This window comes from Somniosus microcephalus, chromosome 1, assembly GCF_052327205.1.
Source record: "Somniosus microcephalus isolate GS21.2 chromosome 1, FLI_Smic_1.0, whole genome shotgun sequence".
NCBI lineage: Eukaryota > Metazoa > Chordata > Chondrichthyes > Squaliformes > Somniosidae > Somniosus > Somniosus microcephalus.
In genome coordinates this window covers 317,191,449-317,214,948 of record NC_140987.1, presented here as the reverse complement: position 1 = coordinate 317,214,948, position 23,500 = coordinate 317,191,449, and the positions used below count along the sequence as shown (strand labels likewise).

At 45.7% G+C, this 23,500-nt stretch overlaps 1 protein-coding gene across 1 annotated transcript in view; it reads left to right on the top strand.

Moving 5' to 3' along the window:
• The first annotated feature begins 750 nt into the window (after positions 1–750).
• Positions 751–23,500, top strand: part of LOC147124871 (gamma-aminobutyric acid receptor subunit beta-4-like) — a 559,637-nt gene continuing 536,887 nt past the window's right edge. Inside the window, exons 1-3 of the mRNA XM_085986885.1 lie at positions 751–875; positions 1,711–1,802; positions 2,869–2,936. Of these exons, the coding sequence (XP_085843011.1) occupies positions 751–875; positions 1,711–1,802; positions 2,869–2,936 (285 nt within the window). The remainder of the gene's footprint in view (positions 876–1,710; positions 1,803–2,868; positions 2,937–23,500) is intronic.

Genomic DNA, 23,500 nt, shown 5'->3' with positions numbered 1-23,500 from the left:
TGAATATTGTGTGCAGTTTTGGTCGCCTTATCTGAGGAAGGATGTCCTTGCCATGTTCAGTGAAGATTCACCAGGCTGATACCTCTGATGGCAGGAATGACGTATGAGGAGGGATTGGGTCGATTGGGCTTGTACTCGCTGGAGATTAGAAGAATGAGAGGGGATCTCATTGAAACTTATAAAATTCTAACAGGACTGGATAGACTAGATGCAGGAAGGATGTTCCCGATGGTCGGGGAGTCCAGAACCAGGGGTCACAGTCTAAGGATAAAGGGTATGCCATTTAGGACAGAAATGAGGAGGAATTTCTTCACCCAGAGAGTGGTGAACCTGTGGAATTCTCTACCACAGAAGGCAGTTGAGGCCAATTCATTCAATATATTCAAGAAGGAGTTGGATATATTTCTTAAGGCTAAAGGGATGGGGAGAAAGCAGGGACCGGGTACTGAATTTGGATGATCAGCCATGATCACATTGAATGGCAGCAGGCTCGAGGGGCCGAATGGCCTACTCCTGCTCCTATCTTCTATGTTTCTATGTTTCTATAGGGTTAAGAGGCAGTTCTGACGTCAGGAAAATCATTTGACAAATGTCCTTTTTGTGAGGGGGAAAGAGGGATTTCCCCCAGCAGCATGACCTCCAGCTAGAAACCTTCACCAGCACCAGCTTCCCCCAGAGCCCAGTTCGGAGGGTGCTGGGGGTAAAGGGGAGGGAGGAGAAGGAATCCCAGACAGGAGTTCATCTGGAAGAATGCAGGAGCTGCTCCTCTCACTCCGGAAAACACTGCAGCAGTTAATTCCCAACGCAGCGGCTGCGGCTCTGAACTCGGCCAGAGTCCCCACTCAATCATCTGTGGACCGATTGTGGTTGGAGAGGTGATGGCTGGGCCGAGATAGTGCCTCTGCTGGCCTGAAATCAGGGCTTCTTTCCGGATTCAGGGGTCTGTGTGTGTCTTTTGCCCCCTCGCTGTTAGCGGGAGGTCACGGTGTAAATAAACTAGCCGCTACCAGAATGTGGCGATTTCAGGAGGAGCTTCTGCTCGTTCCTCACAGGTCTGTCTGTCTTGTACTGGGCTCAAAGGTACGCATTTTTCTGCTGGTGTTTAATATTAAAGGTTGCTTCTCCAACGTTTCAGTGACCAAACGTGGCGATACTGAATTTCTCCCCCAATATGTTTACTGTTTCTCTGATATACGGCGTGTGAGTTTTAGCTTGTGACACGTTTCATTCTCTCTCAGATACAATCTTTCATCTAAACCATTTCAGCAAAACGCATCTCCCTTCGATCACAGAATCATTGAGTGGTCACAGCACGGAAGAAGGCCATTCGGCCCGTCGATGTATAAGCTGTAAATTACCCCCATAAGCTGGCCATTGTAGATATAGAAATCAGTTGGCATTTTAAATATTCAGTGTTTACCGTTCACTGGTGGGGCTACCCTTACATGACATACTGCCAGAGAGACACAGGCCGGTGTGTCGGCACAAGTGGAGGCTCTGAGCCACCACATACTGTTTACACCACTCACAGACCGAGCCAGGTGAACCTGGCCATTGCTCAATGTTTGTGCTGCTGTTTTTTTGCTAGGTGAGTATTTACCCTCTTTATGTCTATTAATTAATCTGACCCATTAGATGTAGTTAACACTGGAAATACCGGCTGTGTTGAGAGACACAGACTAATGTCTGCTTCTGCTCTCTTGTGTTCAGTGTCAATGGAATCAGTAACATATCGCTGGTCAAAAGGACAGTGGACAGATTGCTCAGAGGGTACGACATTCGCCTCAGACCTGACTTTGGAGGTATTTCAGACCATTATCCTCACTGAACTTTATCCGTTAATATATGGCAGTAATGGCTTATTGTGAGGTAGTGGCCTAGAGATTGGTCTCGGGTGGTGGTGCAGTATGGGTAGTATCGGATTGGCTGCCCGTTATACGCTGTGCCCGATATTCAGTTACACTACAGTCAATGGAATTGAATATCAGGTGCTGCCTATAATGGGCGGCCGATCGATACCACCCCTATTGTATCACTGCCAAGTCGAATTTCTCGGCCCTAATACTATCATTGAACTTTATGAGGACAGGTTACACAGACTTATATTCCCTTGAGTATGGAAGATTAAGAGGTGATTTAATTAAGGTGATTAAAGGAGTTGATAGGGCAGAGAGAGAGAAACTATTTCCTCTGGTGGGAGAGTCCAGAACAAGGGGGCACAACGTTAAAATTAGAGCTAGGCCGTTCAGGGGCGATGTCAGGAAGCACTTCTTCACACAAAGGTTAGTGGAAATCTGGAACTCTTTCCTCAAAAACATGTTGAGGCTGGGGGTCAATTGAAAATTTCAAAACTGAGATCGATAGATTTTTGTTAGGCAAGGGTATTAAAGGTAATAGAAGCAAAATGGGGAAATGGAGTTAACAGATCAGCCATGATCTCATTGAATGGCAGAACAGGCTAAAGGGGCTGACTGGCCTCCTCCTGTTCTCATGTTCCTAACTAGTATTGGTGTTAATATTACTGCTCCATCTATGTCACTAGAATCTCTGGTTGTCCTTTGTCATGAGTATTTTTCTTTCCTTTATTGTACTAATCTTATCCTTAATACTCTGAGTGTAATTTTGCATCTTGCACTAATTTGTTTTGTTTGGGTGGGGTTTCTGGTAGTTTTATTTTATTGAATTGTTCTCTAAGCTGGGAGCTGGTTGGGCACAGCCTCATCGTTTGTACAGTTTAAAGCAGGTGCCCATCTTTAGAGTGCAAGTCATTGAAAGAGAGCATCTCTTCTGTGAATGTTTATGGAGGGGTTACAATGCGGAAAATGGACCCGATTAAACACACTCTTAACATTCCCTTTCTTCCACCAGGGTCTCCAGTCACTGTGGGGATGAGTATTCACATCGCCAGCATAGACATGATCTCTGAAGTTAACATGGTGAGTTCAAGCAAAGTCTTTTATTATAATATTGTGAACAAAATGGTTAAAGTTAGATCCAGTGTGGACCAGATATGGTCATGAGTTGTATAGAGGTGGAATGGCACGATTGGACTTGGTTGGTAGATGTTTGGGCATTCGAGACTGGAATACTGGGTATGCCATCTGCAAATGAAGATGGCCAACCTACTTCACTTAGTGAGATATTACTTATCTCTTCAATCTAAAATCTTGAGCACTAAATCCAGTGCAGTACTGAGGGAGTGCTGCACTGTCGGAGGTGCCGTCTTTCCTATGAAAAGTTAAACCAAGGCCCCGTCTGTACTCTCAGGTGGGTGTAAAAGATGCCATGGCACTATTTCAAAGAAGAGCTGAGGTGTTCTCTCCGGTGCCCTGGACAATATTTATCCCTCAACCGACATCATTAAAACAGATTATCTGGTCATTATCACATTGCTGTTTGTGGGAGCTTACTGTGTGCAGATTGGCTGCAGTGTTTCCTGCATTACAACAGTGACTACACTTCAAATGTACTTCATTGGCTGCAAAGTGCTTGGGGCATCCTGAAGTCATGAAAGGTGCTATAGAAATGCTGTCCTTTTTTTTCTTTCAATAATGAATTTGAGATTTATTTATCATGAATTTGCTGTGTTTTGCATCCAAAGATTGATATTTTTTTGTCACACTGTATTTTTATTGTGGCTGTAATTCAAGGTTGGGTAGGATGAAATAATGGTGAGATTCAATCCAGAACCTGGTCTGCGGTGAGTAGGACTGAATGTAAAGCACAATTTGCTGCAATGTGAAGAATCAGCAGATTGAGATCTAGTCCAGAAAACATAGAGTGAGCTTTGAACGAGATCAAACCAGGATTCATCATGGACTGACCTTGAACCAATCTAACACAATACTTGGTTGAGTGAGTCCTGTATCATAAGCAGAGCACAAAATACTGTGCCAGAGCCAATGCAGGATCTGGTGTATTATAACCATGATATGGTAGAATGACATTGACAGCATATGCAGTGCAGGATTTATTATAGAGGGAACGGTATCAGCTTTTACAGGCAGCATTAATACATTAAATTGAATGGAAGATTTGGGGCAGGAACACTGGGGTAAATCAAATACAATTAGAGATGGGATTTGAACTTTGGTGGGCCAAAGACATTTCCTCATTGCTGATTGTCCTTCTGCGTTTTGATCTGCTGTTAGTGAGAGTTAGATCATATTCAATTCCGAAAATTCAACAGCAGATCTAATGCAAAATTTTGGAGAATGAGAACCATGTTAAAACTCAATCACACTTCAATAGAATTGCCCTCAGGATTCAGTCCAATAAAGACCATTCAGCAAGAACCTGTGATAGGAAGTTTACTCCCAGGCCCAGTGCAGACTCTATGCTAATGAGATTCTGGATTGGCTTGAATAGGAACCATTTTAGGTTCACTTCAGGGTTGTGAGTTAAGAAGAAAAGTATGGGAACGGATAGGGAGTGGCTGAACTCTAAGCAAAGGCATGTAAGGGTTTCAGTGATGGCAGGGTTGAGGTGTGGGAACAGAGGAAAGCAGTGTTGTAGAGGTGAAAGTAAGTGGTCTTGATGATGAATAAAATGTGAGGAAAATAGAATGAGAATCGATCCCAATCCAGTCAACAGAGTGAGAATCGATCCCAATACAGTTAATAGAGTGAGAATCGATCCCAATCCAGTCAAAAGAGTGAGAATCGATTCCAATCCAGTCAATAGACTGAGAATCGACCGCAATTCAGTCAATAGACTGCGAATCGATCCCAATCCAGTCAATAGACTGCGAATCAATCCCAATCCAGTCAACGGAGTGAGGATCGATCCCAATCCATTGAAAAGAGTGAGAATCGATCCCAATCCAGTCAACAGAGTGAGAATCGATCCCAATCCAGTCAAAAGAGTGATAATCGATTCCAATCCAGTCAATAGACTGAGAATCGATCCCAATCCAGTCAATAGGCTGTGAATCGATCCCAATCAAGTCAATAGACTGCGAATCAATCCCAATCCAGTCAATAGACTGCGAATCAATCCCAATCCAGTCAACGGACTGAGAATTGATCCCAATCCAGTCAACAGAGTGAGAATCGATCCCAATCCAGTCATTAGAGTGAGAATTGATCCCAATCCAGTCATTAGAGTGAGAATCAATCCCAATCCAGTCAACAGAGTGAGAATCGATCCCAATCCAGTCAACAGAGTGAGAATCGATCCCAATCCAGTCAACAGAGTGAGATCGATCCCAATCCAGTCAATAGAGTGAGAATCGATCCCAATCCAGTCAATAGATTGTGAATCAATCCCAATCCAGTCAACGGAGTGAGAATCGATCCCAATCCAGTCAACGGAGTGAGAATCGATCCCAATCCATTGAAAAGAGTGAGAATCGATCCCAATCCAGTCAACAGAGTGAGAATTGATCCCAATCCAGTCATTAGAGTGAGAATCAATCCCAATCCAGTCAACAGAGTGAGAATCGATCCCAATCCAGTCAACAGAGTGAAAATCAATCCCAATCCAGTCAACAGAGTCAGAATCGATCCCAATCCAGTCAAAAGCGTGAGAATCGATCCCAATACAGTTAATAGAGTGAGAATTGATCCAAATCCAGTCAATAAACTGAAAATCGACCCCAATCCAGTCAACAGAGTGAGAATCGATCCCATTCCAGGCAACAGAGTGAGAATCGATCCCAATCCAGTCAATAGATTGCGAATCAATCCCAATCCAGTGAATAGACTGTGAATCGATCCCAATCCAGTCAACAGAGTGAGAATCAATCCCAATCCAGTCAATAGACTGCGAATCGATCCCAATCCAATCAACAGAGTGAGAATCGATCCCATTCCAGTCAACAGAGTGAGAATCAATCCCAATCCAGTAAATAGAGTGAGAATCGATCCCAATCCCATCAATAGAGTGAGAATCAATCCCAATCCAGTCAAAAGCGTGAGAATCGATCCCAATACAGTTAATAGAGTGAGAATTGATCCAAATCCAGTCAATAAACTGAGAATCGATCCCAATCCAGTCAACGGAGTGAGAATCGATCCCATTCCAGGCAACAGAGTGAGAATCGATCCCAATCCAGTCAATAGATTGCGAATCAATCCCAATCCAGTGAATAGACTGTGAATCGATCCCAATCCAGTCAACAGAGTGAGAATCGATCCCAATCCAGTCAATAGACTGCGAATCGATCCCAATCCAGTCAACAGAGTGAGAATCGATCCCAATCCAGTCAACAGAGTGAGAATCAATCCCAATCCAGTCAATAGAGTGAGAATCGATCCCAATCCATTCAACAGTGTGAGGATTGATCCCAATCCAGTCAACAGTGTGAGAATCGATCCCAATCCAATTCTTTATTAAGGATCAAATCCCAGATTGATTTTAATCGTTGTTAATTTAAAACATATAATTCTCGATATGGGCATTGCAAGGCCAGCATTTATTGCTCATCCCTAATTGCCCTTGAGAAGGTGGTGGTGATCCACCTTCTTGAACCGCTGCAGTCCGTGTGGTGAAGGAGCTCCCACCGTGCTGTTAGGGAGGGAGTTCCAGGATTTTGACCCAGTGACGATGAAGGATCGGCGATATATTTCCAAGTCGGAATGGTGTGTGACTTGATGGGAAACTTGGGGGTGGTGGTGTTCCCAAACGCTTGCTGCCCTTGTCCTTCTAGATGGTTTAAGTTGTGGGTTTGGGAGGTGCTGTTGAAGAAGCCTTTGTGATTTGCTGCAGTGCACCTTGTAGATGGTACACACTGCAGCCACAGTACACAGGTGGTGGAGGGAGTGAATGTTTAAGGTGGTGGATGGGGTGCCAATCAAGCGGGCTGCTTTGTCCTGGATGGTGTCGAGTATCTTGAGTGCTGTTGGAGCTGCACACATCCAGGCAAGTGGAGAGTATTCCATCACACATGATCCAATTTGCTAAGGTGACATTAACTGAGTAAATCAAGATTTTAGTGATGTGGCAAACAGAGCAGGTTCTAGCTCTGGTGCAATGTGCATCCAATCCAAGGTTTGGAACTTGGCATTAATGGAACAAAAAATTACTCCCATTGGCTGCAAGAGTTTGTAGATCCTGGACTCTGCAACACAAGAATTTAAACCACTGAAAGATTTGATTGAAATAAGGCTCAAGATTAAACAAGGATTCCAGATGTTCCCTGGAAACAAAATACCGAACCTATACTGATATCTGTACCAGCATCTGTACCGATACCTGTACCAGCATCTGTACCGATACCTGTAAGAACACCTGTATCGATACCTGTACCAGCACCTGTACCTATACCTGTACCAGCACCTGCACCGATACCTGTACCAGCACCTGTACCGATACCTGTACCAGCAACTGTATTGATGCCTGTACGAACACCTGTATCAATAACTGTACCAGCACCTGTACCTATACCTGAACCAGCCCATGTACCGATAGCTGAATCGGCATCAGTACCAATACCTGTACGAACACATATATCGATACCTGTGCCAGCATCTGTACTGATACCTGTACCAGCATCTGTACTGATACCTGTACCAGCTCCTTAACAGATTCATGTACCAGCATCTGTACCAATACCTGTATGAGCACCTGTATCGATTACTGTACCAGCACCTGTACTGATACCTGTACCAGCATCTGTACTGATACCTGTAACAGCAACTGTACTGATACCTATACCAGCACTTGCACTGATACCTGTACCAGCAGCTGTACCGATACATGTACCAGCACAAGTACTGATACCTGTACCAGCACATTGACCAAAAGCTGTAACACCACCTGTATCGATAACTGTTAAAACACCTGCACTGGTACCTGTAGCAGCACCTGTACCTGCACCTGTACCACACTTGTACCGATATCTGTACCAGCATCTGTACCGAAACCTGTAACAGCATCTGTACCGATACCTGTACCAGCAAATGTACTGGTACCTGTACCAGCACATGTAAGAATACCTGTACCAGCACCTGTACCAATACCTGTACCAGCACCTGTACCGATACCTGTACCAGCACTTGTATCGAAACCTGCCCCAGCATCTGTACAGATACCTGTATCAGCACTTGTACCGATACCTGTACCAGCATTTGTACCGATACTTGTACCAGCATCTGCACCGATGACTGTACAGCATCTGTACCTATACCTGTAAGAGCACCTGCACTGATACCTGTAGCAGCATCTGTACTGATACCTGTAGCAGCATCTGTACCGATACCTGTAACAGTGTCTGTACCAATACATGTACCAGCATCTGTACTGATACCTGTACCAGCATCTGTACTGATAGCTGTACCAGCATCTGTACCGATACCTGTAGCATCACCTGTACCGATATCTGTACCATCACCTGTACCGATACCTGTACCAATACTTGTACCAGCATCTGTACCTATACCTGTAAGAGCACCTGCACTGATACCTGTACCAGCATCTGTACTGATACTTGTACCACCATTTCCACTGATACCGGTACCAGTACCTGTACAGATAACTGTACTATCACCTGTACCAGCACCTGTACTGATACCTGTACCAGCATCTCTAGTGACACCTGTACTGGCATCTGTATCGATACCTGTAACAGCAACTGTACTGATTCCTGTACGAGCCCCTGTACTGAAACCTTTACCGGAATCTGAACTGATACCTCTACCAGCATGTGTACTGATATCTGTACCATCACTTGTACCAATACCTGCACCAGCATCTGTACCAATACCTGCACCAGCATCTGTACCGATACCTGTACCACCACCTGTACCGATACCTGTACCAGCACCTGGACCGATACTTGTTCCAGGACCTGTACCGATCCCTGCACCTGCACCTGTACTGATACCTGTATCAGCATCTGCACTGTTAACTGTAAGAGCATCAGTACTGATACCTGTACCAGCGTCTGTGCTGATATCTTTACCAGCATTTGCACTGACACCTGAACCAGTACCTGTACCGATAACTGTACCATCACCTGTACTGATACCTGTACCAGCACCTGTACTGATACTTGTAACAGCAACTTTACTGATTCCTGTACGAGCCCCTGTAACGAAGGCTTTACCAGAATCTGTACTGATACCTCTACCAGCATCTTTACTGATATCTGTAACATCATCTGTACCGATACCTGTACCAGCACCTGTACCGATAAATGTACCACCACCTGTACCGATAACTGTACCAGCTCCTGTACTGATACCTGTACCAGCACCTGTACCGATACTTGTTCCAGGACCTGTACCAATCCCTGCACCTGCACCTGTACCGATACCTGTATCAGCATCTGCACTGTTAACTGTAAGAGCACCTGTACCGAAACCTGTACCAGCACCTGTACTGATACCTGTACCAGCACCTGTACTGATACCTGTACCAGCGCCTGTACTGATACCTGTGTCAGCATCAGTCCCGATACCTGTACCAGCATATGCGCTGATACCTTTACCAGCATTTGCACCGACACCTGAACCAGCACCTGTACCAATACCTGTACCAGCATCTGTATTGATAACTGTAACAGTATCCGTACTGGCACCTATACCAGCATCTGCACTGATACATTTACCAGCACCTGTACCGATACCTGTACCATCAGCTGTATTGATACCTGTAACAGCACATGTACTGATACCTGTAACAGCATCTGTACTGATACATTTACAAGCATCTGTACCGATACCTGTATCAGCACCTGTAGCGATACCTGTACCAGCATCTGTACTGATACATGTACCAGCCTCTTTACTGATACCTGTAGCAGCATCTGTACTGATAGTTGTACCAGCATTTGTATGGATACCTGTACCAGTGCCTGTACCAATACTTGTACCAGCAGCTGTAGCCATACCTGTAACAGCACCTGTACTGATACCTGTAGCAGCACCTGCAACGATACCTGTACCAGCACCTGTACCGATACCTGTATCAGCACCTGTACCAATACCTGTACCAGCGCTTGTACTGATACCTGTACCAGCACCTGTAATGTTACCTGTACCAGCATCTGTATTGATACCTGTACCAGCACCTGTACTGATGCCTTTACCAGCATCTGTAGCGATACCTGTACCAGCATCTTTACCAATACCTGTGTCAGCACCTGTCCCAATGTACCAACAGCTGGAGCGATACATGTACCACCATCTGTACTGATAACTGTACCAGCATCTGTAACAATACCTATACCAGCAACTGTACTGATATCTGTACCGGCACCTGTAATGGTACCTGTACCAGCATCTGTACCCATCCCTGTACCGGTACCTGTACCGATACCTGTAACAGCAACTGTACTGATAGCTGTACCAGCACCTGTACTGATACCTGTACCGGCACCTGTACCGATAGCTGTATCAGCACCTGTACCAATAGCTGTACCAGCATCTGTACCGATAGCTGTACCAGCACCTGTACAGATACATGTACCAGCATCTGCACTTATCCCTGGAACAGCATCTGTACCGATATCTGTACCAGCAACTGTACCAATACCTGTACCAGCATCTGTACTGATACCTGTACCAGCACTTGTACCAATACCTCTCCCAGCATCTATACCATTGCATGTACCAGCATTGGTACTGATACCTGTACCAGCATCTGCACTGATACCTGTAACAGTATCCATACCGATACCTATACCAGCATCTGCACCGATACCTGTACCAGCACCTGTAATGATACCTGTACCAGTACCTGTACTGGTACCTGCACCAGCATCTGTACCAATACTTTTACCAGCAACTGTATTGATACCTGCACCAGCACCTGTACCAATATCGGTTCCAGCATCTGCACTGATACTTTTACCAGCACCTGTACTGACAGCTGTAACATCAGCTGTACTGAAAGCTGTACCAGCACCTGTACTGATACCTGTACCAGCATCTGTACAGATAGCTGTACCAACATCTGTACCGATACCTGTATCAGCACCTGTACTGAAGTACCAACACCTGTACCAATACCTGTACCAGCATCTGGACCGATACCTGTGCCAGCATCTGCACCAATACCTGTACCAGCATCTGTACCAATAGCTGTAACAGCATCTGTACCGATACCTGTACCAGCATCTGTACCGATACCTGTACCAGTTTCTGTACCAATACCTCCTTCCAGCACCTCTACTGGTACCTGCACCAGCATCTGTACTGATACATGTACCAGCATCTGTACCGATATCTGCACCAGCACCTGTACTGATACCTGTATCAGCACCTGTACTGATACCTGTACCAGCATCTGTACCAATACATGTACCAGCCTCTGTTCTGATACCAGTACCAGCACCTATACCGATAGCTATACCAGCATCTGTACTTATACCAGTAACAGCATCAGTACCGATAAGTGTACTAGCACCTGCACCGATACCTGTACCAGCACCTGTACTGATAACTGTCCAATCACCTGCACTGAGACATGTACCAGCATCTACCACAGAAAACCACAGAAACCCCACAGTGCAGATAGAGGCCATTTCGGCCCATCGAGCCTGCACCGACACATATCCCACCCGATCCCCGTAACCCCTACACCAACACATATCCCACTCTATCCCCGTAACCCCACGTATTTAATCCCCCTAACACTAAGGGTCAATTTAGCATAGCCAATCAACCTAACCCGCACATCTTTGGACTGTGGGAGGAAACCGGAGCACCCGGAGGAAACCCACGCAAACACGGGGAGAATGTGCAAACTCCACACAGACAGTCACCCGAGGCCAGATTCGAACCCGGGTCCCTGGTGCTGTGAGGCAACAGTGCTAACCACTATGCCACCGTGCTGCCACATGTACCCATACCTGTAACAGCACCTGTAATGATAATTATAGCATCACTTGTATGTAATGATACCTGTACCAGCATCTGCACTGATACCTGTACCAGCACCTGTACCAATACGTGTACCAGCATCTGTATTGATACCTGTATCAGCACCTGTAGCGATGTACCAACACCTGTACCGATACCTGTGCCAGCATCTGTACCGATACTTGTGCCAGCATTTGGACCAATACATTTACCAGCATCTGTACCAATACCCATACCAGCACCTGCAGCGGCGGCAGACCTGTGAGGAACGAGGCGGCGGCGAGGTTTAAAAGAGGTGGCAGAGACCAGGTAGGCCTCAGAGCGGCGGTGCCGGCAGACCTGCAAGGAATGAGGTGATGGCGGCGAGGTTTAAAAGAGGTGGCAGAGACCAGGTAGGCTTAGCAATCTCCAAGCTCAGAGGGAGGCAGAGAAGTAAAAAGTAATCGAAGTGTGACATCACCAGAAAGCAGGTGAGTGATTGGTGGTGAGTATTTATCTCTTTTTTAAACTTAAACTCTGTGGTTTATAGTTTCTAAGCTCTCCATGGCATAGCGGGGACTGTCTGTAAACCAGGGCCATTAAATATATCATTTAACTGTAGTGTAATTGGTGGGATTGATTTGATTTAATTTATTTTGAATCAATTAATGGGTAAGTCATGACAGGAGAGCTTGGCCCTGTGGTCTGCTCCTCCTGTGCTATGTGGGAACTCAGGGACACTTCCTGTGTCCCTGACAACCATGTGTGTAGGAAGTGTATCCAGCTGCAGCTACTGGCTGACCGCATTGCGGCACCGGAGCTGCGATAGGATACAGACTGGACCATTCGCAATGCTGAGGATGTCATGGATATCACGTTTAAGCAGTTGGTCACACCGCAGGCAAAGGTTGCACAGGCAGAAAGGGAAAGGGTGACCAACAGGCAGAGTAGTAGGCGCAGGCAGGTAGTGCAGGAGTCCCCTGTGGCCATCCCCCTCTCAAACAGATACAGGAAACTTTGGTTTATCCGGAGGTTATATGTCCGGAATACTCGATCTAACGGCAAAAATCAGGAGCTGTTATCTATATGTTTTTTTAGTTCTCGTTGCTTTTTTTTTCCCAGTCAAGCACTGCAAGGTCTTTAGCTATAGCAACAGCTTCAGCTACAGATGCTTGCAGCTGCAGCCGACTGTTTTGAAGCTGTTGCCATGCAACAGGGTTTGTTGATTCACACGGAGCTTCTCAGTTCCGTATGTTTAAAAATTAACTCTGGTATGTCCGGCACTTTTGATGTTATGGCACCAGCTCGGTCCCATCAGTGCCGGATATCAGAAAGTTTCCTGTATACCACTTTGGATACTGATGAGGGGGATGGCTTACCAGGGGAAGGCAGCAGCAGCCAACTTCCTGGCACCAGGGGTGGTTCTGCTGCATAGGACTGGAGGAAAAAGAGTGGGAGAGCTATAGTGATAGGGGATTCTATTGTAAGGGGAATAGATAGGCATTTCTGCGGCCGCAAACGAGACTCCAGGAGGGGGGGTTGCCTCGCTGGTGCAGGGGTCAAGGATGTCTCAGAGCGGCTGCAGAACATTTTGGAAAGGGAGGGTGAACAGCTAATTGTCGTGGTGCATATAGGTACAAACGATATAGGTAAAAACCGGGATGAGGTCCTAAAAGCTGAATACAGGGAGTTTCAGATGATATTTCAGATGAATACGTGGCTAGAGGAATGGTGCAAGGGGGAGGGATTCAAATTCCTGGGACATTGGAACCGGTTCTGGGGGAGGTGGGACCATTACAAAACGGATGGTTTGTACCTGGGCAGGGCCGGGACTGATGTCCTCGGGGGGAGTGTTTGCAAGTGCTCTGGGGGAGGGTTTAAACTAAAATGGCAGGGGTTTGGGAACCTGAGCGGGGAGACAGAGGAAAGGGAAACAAGGATAAAAGCAAAAGATAGGAAGGAGAAAAACAAAAGTGTCAGTCAGAGAAATCAACGGTTTAAATCAAACATGGCCACAGTAAATAATAATTCTAATAGGTCTAAGAGTGTTAAAAAAACAAGCCTGAAGGCTTTATGTCTTAATGCGAGGAGCATTCGTAATAAGGTGGATGAATTAGCTGCGCAAATAGAGGTAAACGAATATGATTTGATTGGGATTACGGAAACATGGCTCCAGGGTGGCCAAGACTGGGAACTCAACACCCAGGGGTATTCAATATTCAGGAAAGATAGGCAAAAAGGAAAGGGAGGTGGGGTAGCATTGCTGGTTAAAGAAGGGATTAACACAATTGTAAGGAAGGATATTAGCTCTGATGATGTGGAATCTGTATAGGTAGAATTGAGAAATACCAAGGGGCAGAAAACGTTAGTGGGAGTGGTATATAGACCTCCAAATAGTAATGCGGAGGTTGGGGATAGCATTAAAAGGGAAATTAGAGAAGCGTACAATAAGGGCACAGCAGTCATCATGGGTGACCTTAATCTACATATAGACTGTGCTAACCAAATTTGTAACAATACTGTGGAGGAGGAATTCCTGGAGTGTTTACGGGATGGTTTCCTGCACCAATATGTCAAGGAACAACCAGAAATCAGGCCATCTTAGACTGGGTATTATGTAACGAGAAAGGATTAATTAGCAATCTTGTTGTACGAGGCCCCTTGGGTCGGAGCGATCATAATATGATTGAATTCTTCATTAAGTTGGAGAATGAAGCCATTGACTCAGAGACTAGGGTCCTGAATTTAAATAAAGGAAATTATGATGGTCTGAGGCGTGAGTTGGGTAGGATTGATTGGGGAATGTCACTCAAAGGGTTGACGGTGGATAGGCAATGGCAAACATTCAAAGACCGCATTGGGATTGGGGGCAAAGTATTGACTTGGATAGAGAACTGGTTGGCAGACAGAAAGCAAAGAGTTGGTATAAACAGGTCTTTTTCCGAGTGGCAGGCAGTGACCGCAGGGATCGGTCCTTGGACCGCAGCTATTCATAATATATATTAATGATCTAGACAAGGGAATTAGATGTAATATCTCCAAATTTGCAGATGACACAAAGCTGGGTGGGCTTGTGTGCTGCGAGGAGGATGCCGAGAAACTCCAGGATGATTTGGACATGTTGGGTAATTGGGCAGAAGCATGGCAGATGCAATATAACGTGGATAAATGTGAGGTTATCCACTTTGGTGCCAAAAACAGGAAGGCAGATTATTATCTGAATGGCAATAGATTGGGAGAAGGGGAAGTGCAATGAGACCTGGATGCCCTTGTGCACCAGTCGCTGAAGGTAAGCATGCAGGTGCAGCAGGCAGTTAAGAAGGCGAATGGTATGTTGGCCTTCATAGCGAGAGGGTTTGAGTACAGGAACAAGGATGTCTTGCTGCAGATGTACAGGGCCTTGGTGAGACCACATCTTGAGTATTGTGTGCAGTTTTGGTTGCCTTATCTGAGGAAGGAAGTTCTTGCCATGGAAGGAGTTCAGTGAAGATTCACCAGGCTGATACTTGCGATGGTGTATGAGGAGAGATTGTTTCGATTGGGCTTGTACTCACTGGCGTTTAGAAGAATGAGAGGGGATCGCATTGAAACTTATAAAATTCTGACAGGACTGGACGGGCTAGATGCAGGAAGGATGTTCCCGATGATCGGGGAGTCCAGAAGCAGGGGTCACAGTCTAAGGATAAGGGGTAGGCCATTTAGGACAGAAGTTAGGAGAAATTTCTTCTAGAGAGTGGTGAACCTGTGGAATTCTCTACCACAGAAGGCAGTAGAGGCCAATTCATTAAATATATTCAAGAAGGAGTTGGATATATTTCTTAAGGCTAAAGGGTCAAGGGGTATGGGGAGAAAGCAGGGACCGGGTACTAAATTTGGATGATCAGCCATGATCGCATTGAATGACGGAGCAGGCTCGAGGGGCCGAAAGGCCTACTCCTGCTCCTATCTTCTATGTTTCTATGTTTCTATTACCAAGGGGCAGAAAACATTAGTGGGAGTGGTATATAGACCTCCAAACAGTAATGCGCAGGTCGGGGATGGCATTATCATGGGTGACTTTAATCTACATATAGATTGGGCTAACCAAATTAGTAACAATACTGTGCAAGAGGAATTCTTGGAGTGTATATGGGATGGTTTCCTGGACCAATATGTTGAGGAACCAACTAGAGATCAGGCCATCATGGACTGGGTATTATGTAATGAGAAAAGATTAATCAGCAATCTTGTTGTGCGAGGCCCCTTGGGTCGGAGCAATCATAATATGATAGAATTCTTCATGTAAGATGGAGAGTGAAGTAGTTGACTCAGAGACTAGGGTCCTGAATTTAAATAAAGGAAACTATGATGGTATGAGGCGCGAGTTGTGTAGAATTGATTGGGGAATGTCACTCAAAGGGTTGACGGTGGATAGGCAATGGCAAACATTCAAAGATCGTATGGATGAACTACAGAATTTGTTCATCCCAGTTTGGCATAAAAATAAAACAAAAAAGGTGTCTCAACCGTGGCTAACAAGGGAAATTATGGATAGCATACGCTCCAAGGAGTGGACATATAAATTGGCCAGAAAAAGCAGTAAACCTGAGGATTGGGAGCTGTTTAGGATTCAACAAAGGAGGACAAAGGGATTAATTAAGAGGGGGGAAATAGAGTATGAGAGTAAGCTTTCAGGGAACATAAAAACTGACTGTAAAAGCTTTTATAGATATGTGAAGAGAAAAAGATTGGTGAAGTCATGCGTAAATCCCTTGCAGTCAGAATCAGGGGAATTTATAATGGGGAACAAAGAAATGGCAGACCAATTAAATACATATTTTGGTTCTGTCTTCACAAAGGAGGACACAAATAACCTCCCAGAGATGGCGGGGAACATAGGGTCTGATGAAAGGGAGGAACTGATAGAAATCAGTATTTGTAAGGAAATGATGTTAGAGAAATTGACGGGATTGACGGCCGATAAATCTCCAGGGCCTGATAATCTACATCCTAGGGTACTTAAGGAAGTGGCCCTAGAAATAGCAGATGCATTGCTGGTCTTCTTCCAAAAGTCGATAGACTTTGGAACAGTACCCATGGATTGGCGGGTAGCTAATATTACCCCACTGTTCAAAAAAGGTGGTAGAGAGAAAACGGGGAATTACAGACCGGTAAGCCTAACATTGGTAGTGGGGAAAATGCTATAGTCCATTATGAAAGATGTAATAGCAGAGCACTTGGAAAACAGTGACCGGATCGGACAAAGTCAACATTGATTTACAAAAGGTAAATCATGCTTGACTAATCTACTGGAATTTTTTGAGGATGTAAATGGTAAAATAGATGAGGGAGAACCAGTGGATATGGTGTATTTGGACTTTCAAAAGGCTTTTGATAAGGTCCCGCATATGAGACTAGCGTGTAAAGTTAAGGCACATGGGATTGGGGACAAGGTATTGACTTGGATAGAAAACTGGTTGGCAGACAGAAAGCAAAGAGTTGGAATAAACGGCTCTTTTTCCAAGTGGCAGGCAATGACTAGTGGGTTACTGCAGGGATCGGTCCTTGGACCCCAGCTATTCACAATATAAATTAATGATCTGGACGAGGGAACTAGATGTAACATCTCCAAGTTTGCAGATGACACAAAGCTGGGTGGGCGTGTGTGCTGTGAGGAGGATGCTGAGAAACTCCAGTATGATTTGGACATGTTGGGTGATTGGGTAGAAGCATGGCGGCTGCAATATAATGTGGATAAATGCGAGCTTATCCACTTTGGTGTCAAAAACAAGAAGGCAGATTATTATCTGAATGGCAATAGATTGGGAGAAGGGGAAGTGCAACGAGACCTGGGCCTCCTTGTGCACCAGTCGCTGAAGGTAAGCATGTAGGTGCAGCAGGCAGTTAAGAAGGCAAATGGTATGTTGGCCTTCCTAGCGAGAGGGTTTGAGTACAGGAACAAGGATGTCTTGCTGCAGTTGTACAGGGCCTTGGTGAGACCACATCTTGAGTATTGTGTGTAGTTTTGGTCGCCTTACCTGAGGAAGGTTGTCCTTGCCATGGAAGGAGTGCATGAAGATTCACCAGGCTGATACCTGGGATGGCAGGAATGATGTATGAGGAGAGATTAGGTCAATTGGGCTTGTACTCGCTGGAGTTTAGAAGAATGAGAGGGGATCTCATTGAAACTTATAAAATTCTAACAGGACTAGACAGACTAGATGCAGGAAGGATGTTCCCGATGGTCGGGGAGTCCAGAACCAGGGGTCACAGTCTAAGGATAAGGAGTAAGCCATTTAGGACAGAGATGAGGAGGAATTTCTTCACCCAGAGTGTACCACAGAAGGCAGTAGAGGCCAATTCATTAAATATATTCAAGAAGGAGTTGGATATATTTCTTGAAGCTAAAGGGATCAAGGGATATGGGGAGAAAGCAGGGACAGTGTTCTGAGTTTGGATGATCAGCCATGATTGCATTGAATGGCGGAGCAGGCTCGAGGGGCCGAATGGCCTACTCCTGTTCCTATCTTCTATGTTTCTATGCTTCGATGTACTGATATACGTACCGGCACCTGTAACGTTACTTGAACCAGCATCTGGAATGATACCTGTACCGGTAACTGTAACAGCAACTGCACTGATTCCTGTACGAGCACCTGTAATGAATCCCTGTACAAAGATCTGTAATGATACCTATACCATCACCTGTACTGATTCCTGTACAAGCACATGTACCAATACCTGTACCAGAACCTGTATTGATACCTGTATCTGCATCTGTACTGATACCTGTACCAGCATCTGCAGCAATACCTGTACCAGCATCTGTACCGATACCTGTAACAGCAAAAGTATTGATTCCTGTACGAGCACCTGTACCGAAACCTGTTCACGAATCTGTACTGATACCTGTACAAGCAACTGTACCAATACCTGTACCAGCACCTGTCCTGATACCTGTACCAGCACCTGTGCTGATACATTTACCAGCATCTGTACTGATACATTTACCAGCATCTGTACCAATAGCTGTACCAACATCTGTACCAGTACCTGTACCAGCACCTGTAACAATACCTGTACTAGCATCTGTTCCGATACCTGCACCAGCATCTGTACAATACCTGTACCAGCATTTGTACCGATACCTGTACCAGCTTCTGTACCGATCCCTGTAACTGTGTCTGTACCAATACATGTACCAGCATCTGTACTGATCCCTGTACCAGCACCTGTACCGATACATGTACCAGCATCTGTACTGATGCCTGTACCAGCATCTGCACTGTTAACAGTATGAGCACCTGTACCAAAACCTGTACCAGCACCTGTACTGATATCTGTACCAGCACCTGTACTGATATCTGTACCATCATCTGTACTGATACCTGTACCAGCATCTGTCCTGATAGCTGTACCAGCATCAGTACTGATTCCTGTAACAGCACCTGTAACGATACCTGTACCAGCACCTGTATTGATAGCTGTACCAGCATCTGTACCAATACCTGTACCAGCACCTGTACTGGTATCTGTACTGGCACCTGTAACGATAGCTGTACCTGCATCTGTACTGATATCTGTACCAGCACATGTACCGATACCTGCACCAGCATCTGTATTGATACCTGTACCGATACCTGTACCAGCACCTGTACTGGTCTCTGCCCCAGCACCTGTACTGATACCTGTTCCAGCACCTGTACTGATAGCTGTACAAGCATCTGTGCCAATACCTTTACCAGCATCTGTACCTATACATGTACCAGCATCTGTACCGATACCTGTACGATCATCTGGTCTGATACCAGCACCTCTACTGAAACCTGTTCCAACACCTGTACTGATTCCTATATCAGCAGCTGTACTGATACCTGTACCAGCATCTACACTGTTAATTGTATGATCAGCTGTACCAATACCTGTACCAGCACCTGTAATGATACCTGTGTAAGAATTCGCAATAATTTACAGTTCTGAAGATTAATTTTTTTGATTAAAGAATCCCTGGGCGTTGTGCTTTTAAATTTTCAGGGATAAAAATGGCTGTCACCACATGGCCGAAGACAAAGGACAATGCTTTGTTTACAAAGCAATTGAATGCTATTAGCATTTGTTTGTATATCGAGTGGATACATCTAAACTGCAGAAGAGAGTTTTGGATCTTGAATGGGAACCGTTTAAGAACTGAATGGGCTTAAATCACCTAGCATTCTGGACAATAGAGCAGTTGTATTTCTCTTTTGTTTCAGCCCAGGGAGCTCCGGAAGACACATTAACCCAGTCCAACCACTGTGAGTTAGCCAATCACTGCTTTCTCTTGTGTATTGGAACCATTGGGTGGGAATTTTGCACACAGCCCTGGCAGCGCAGAACAGCAGGAGCTCACCAGGTATGTAAGATAGCTGCTGAGAAGCTATCTCTCTCTTTTTACTTTGCTGGACCACAGGTGAGCAGGGTGTTCTGACTCCTCAACAAGACAACCTAGCAGGAGTTAGGGGGTGGTGATTTAAGGGAATTGCTAAGATTGTTTAAGTAACATTGTAGTCATTGTATCCCTCATTTTTGCCATCTGTACCCCCTTGTTATACACTTTTACTGTAATTACTTTGTTCATGTGGTATAGTTTATTCTGTTGATTTTAGTTTATTTAGGTAATAAAACTTGATTTTTCTCTCATCCAAACCACTTGTCCGTTTTAATATCATTAATTATAAGTTCCTCCACTCAGAACTGAAGGAGGGGTAGCGATTCAAAACTGCTGTTTGTAAATTGGTTTAGAGTGCAGCAGCAAAAGGCTGCTGACCAGGTGAATTACCATAAACCAGGTAAAAGGTTGGAATTGGTCAGAGCTCAGAGGCAAAGGCTGCTGGCCAGGTAAATTACCATAAACCAGTTAAAAGAAGCCCCCCCCTTACAAATGGCAAGCCAGGTAGGAGTGGAGGCAGTTTTTGATTTAATAAGTGGTCTGGAACTGGAGAAAGCATCAGCTCTTGTTTCTCTTGTTTTCAGTATGTGGGTAGCCCTGCGAATGTTAGCAGCAGCATGTAGGCTGACCTATCGGGGTATAGGTGGCTGGTTTAGGAAGGGTGAGATGAGCGTGCAGGAGGAAGTTAAAGAGGCCAAGAATCGGGAGTCTCAGCTTGAAAAATGCCAGGCAGAGGTAGAACGCCTCAGAGAGGTGTATGAGGCCAGAGCTAGTGGAATGAGGGTACGGGAAGAGAATGCACGCCTCACACTAGCGGTCACGAAATGCCAGGCATTTATAGAGCGCCTTGTGCAGGAAGTCACAGAGGCAAGGGACTGTGAGATGAGGCTACAGGAGGAAATCGCATACCTCACCCAAGAAGCTAGCGAGGGAAAAAGCCATGCAAGGAACGAGATAGAATTCCTAAAGTACCAAATTATAGGAGTAAAGAGGAGCGAGATGAGATTGCAGGAAGAGAATGCCCGCCTCACCTCAGAAGTAACAGAGCGGGAGGAGAAAGTTAGGGAGGTAAAAGCAGTTTATAAGCTGGCCTGCGCCCTAAGGTTTGAGGAAGCAGATCATGGCCCCTGTAGGGCAGAGATAGAAAGCCTTAACATGGCTTTAAAGGCATCAAAGGGGATGATTTGTCTGATCAGCCCGAAGGTAGGTCAGCTGGACTTTACTGGCAGACCAAATCAAACTGCCCCACAGGCAGCACCCAGAACGGTGCTGTATTGGGAATTAGAGACCCCAAAACCGCAGCCCACAGCTCCGAGTCTTGAGGAGCTCTGGCAACGAGGAGGGGTGGACAATGAGGTGGTAGGAGAACACCAGCAGGTCCCGCTAGGCAGGCAGGGACCAGGACCAGTGTACCCCCTCCAACAATGGAGGTACGGTCCGCCCGTGAGGAATGAGCCTGAGAATAGGAATCCTCAGCCCACAGCAAGTTCGAGTTCACAGGCAAGCACTGTGGCTTGTGTGGGGGGAGGAGCCATTCATGTTCAGAGTAAGCTGTTTAAGCCAGGGAACAGGGAAGGAGAGTTCTGGGACCCCTGTAGAGCAGGTCCAGTAGAAGAAATCCAGGACAAGGGAGGCACACAGGGGATAGTTTTGGCCCCAGATGAAAGGCAGGTCCAAAATTCCCCATTTAAAGCCACCTGGGTGAGGGAACATGAGTTTGCTGTCCATGCAAGTTCAAGTTCACAGCCTACAAAGGCAGGCAATGTGGCTTGCTTCCAGGGACAGGTTGTCCTGCCCACAAATTACATAGATACATAGAAGATAGGAGCAGGAGTAGGCCATTCGGCCCTTCGTGCCTGCTCCGCCATTTAATGAGATCATGGCTGATCCTTTAATTCAGTATCCCGTCCCCGCCTTCTCTCCGTAACCCTTAACCCCTTTTGCCCGTAGAAATATATCTAATTCCCTCTTAAATATATTTAATGAGCTGGCGTACACTGCCCTCTGTGGCAATGAGTTCCACAGGTTCACCACTCTCTGAGTGAAGAAATTCCCCCTCATCTCTGTCCTAAATGGTTTAGCCCTTATCCTTAAATTATGTCCTCTAGTTCTGTTTTCACCCGCCAAGGGAAACATTCCTTCTGCATCCAGTCTGTCTAGACCTGTCAGAATTTTATACACTTCTATGAGGTCCCCTCTCAATCTTCTAAACTCCAGTGTGTACATCCCTAAACTACATAGTCTCTCCTCATAGGTCATTCCCGCCATTCCTGGTATCAGCCTGGTGAATCGCCGCTGCACCCCCTCCATGGCAAGAACATCCTTCCTCAGATGAGGCGACCAAAACTGTACACAGTACTCGAGGTGTGGTCTCACCAGTGCCCTGTACAGCTGCAGCAAGGTATCCCTGTTCCTGTATTCTAACCCTTTTGCTATGAAGGCCAGCATACCGTTTGCCTTCTTGACCGCCTGTTGCACCTGCATGCTCGCCTTCAGTGACTGGTGTACAAGAACACCCAGGTCTCTCTGTACTTCCCCCTCTCCCAATCTATTGCCATTTAAATAATAATTTGCCCTCCCGTTCCTGCACCCAAGGTGGATAACTTCGCACTTGTCCACATTATAGTGCATCTGCCATTTATCCGCCCAATCGCCCAGTCTGTCCAAATCGCTCTGGAGCTTCCTGGTCTCTTCCTCTGAGCCCACCCCACCTCCTAGTTTAGTGTCGTCTGCAAATTTGGAAATGCTGCATCCGACTCCCTGATCCAGGTCATTAATGTAAATTGTGAACAGCTGGGGGCCCAGGACAGATCCCTGTGGTACCCCACTTGTTACTGCCTGCCATTCAGAAAATGAGCCGTTTATTCCAACTCTCTGTTTTCTATCTGACAGCCAGTTCCCTATCCACGCCAAAACTTTCCCCTTTATCCCATGAGCCTCAATTTTCCATGCTAATCTTTTATGTGGGACCTTATCGAAGGCCTTTTGGAAGTCCAGGTACACCACATCTACTGGCTCTCCCCCATCTATTCTACCAGTTACTCCCTCAAAAAATTCCAATAGATTAGTCAAGCACGATTTACCCTTTGTAAATCCATGTTGACTCTGTCCTATCCTGTCCCCATTTGCTAAGTGCTCCGCTATTTCATCCTTAATGATGGACTCCAGCATTTTGCCCACAACTGATGTAAGGCTTACAGGTCTGTAATTACCTGCTTTTTCCCTACCCCCCTTTTTGAATAGTGGGGTAACGTTAGCTACCCTCCAATCCATCGGCACTGTTCCCGAGTCTAATGAATTCTGAAAAATC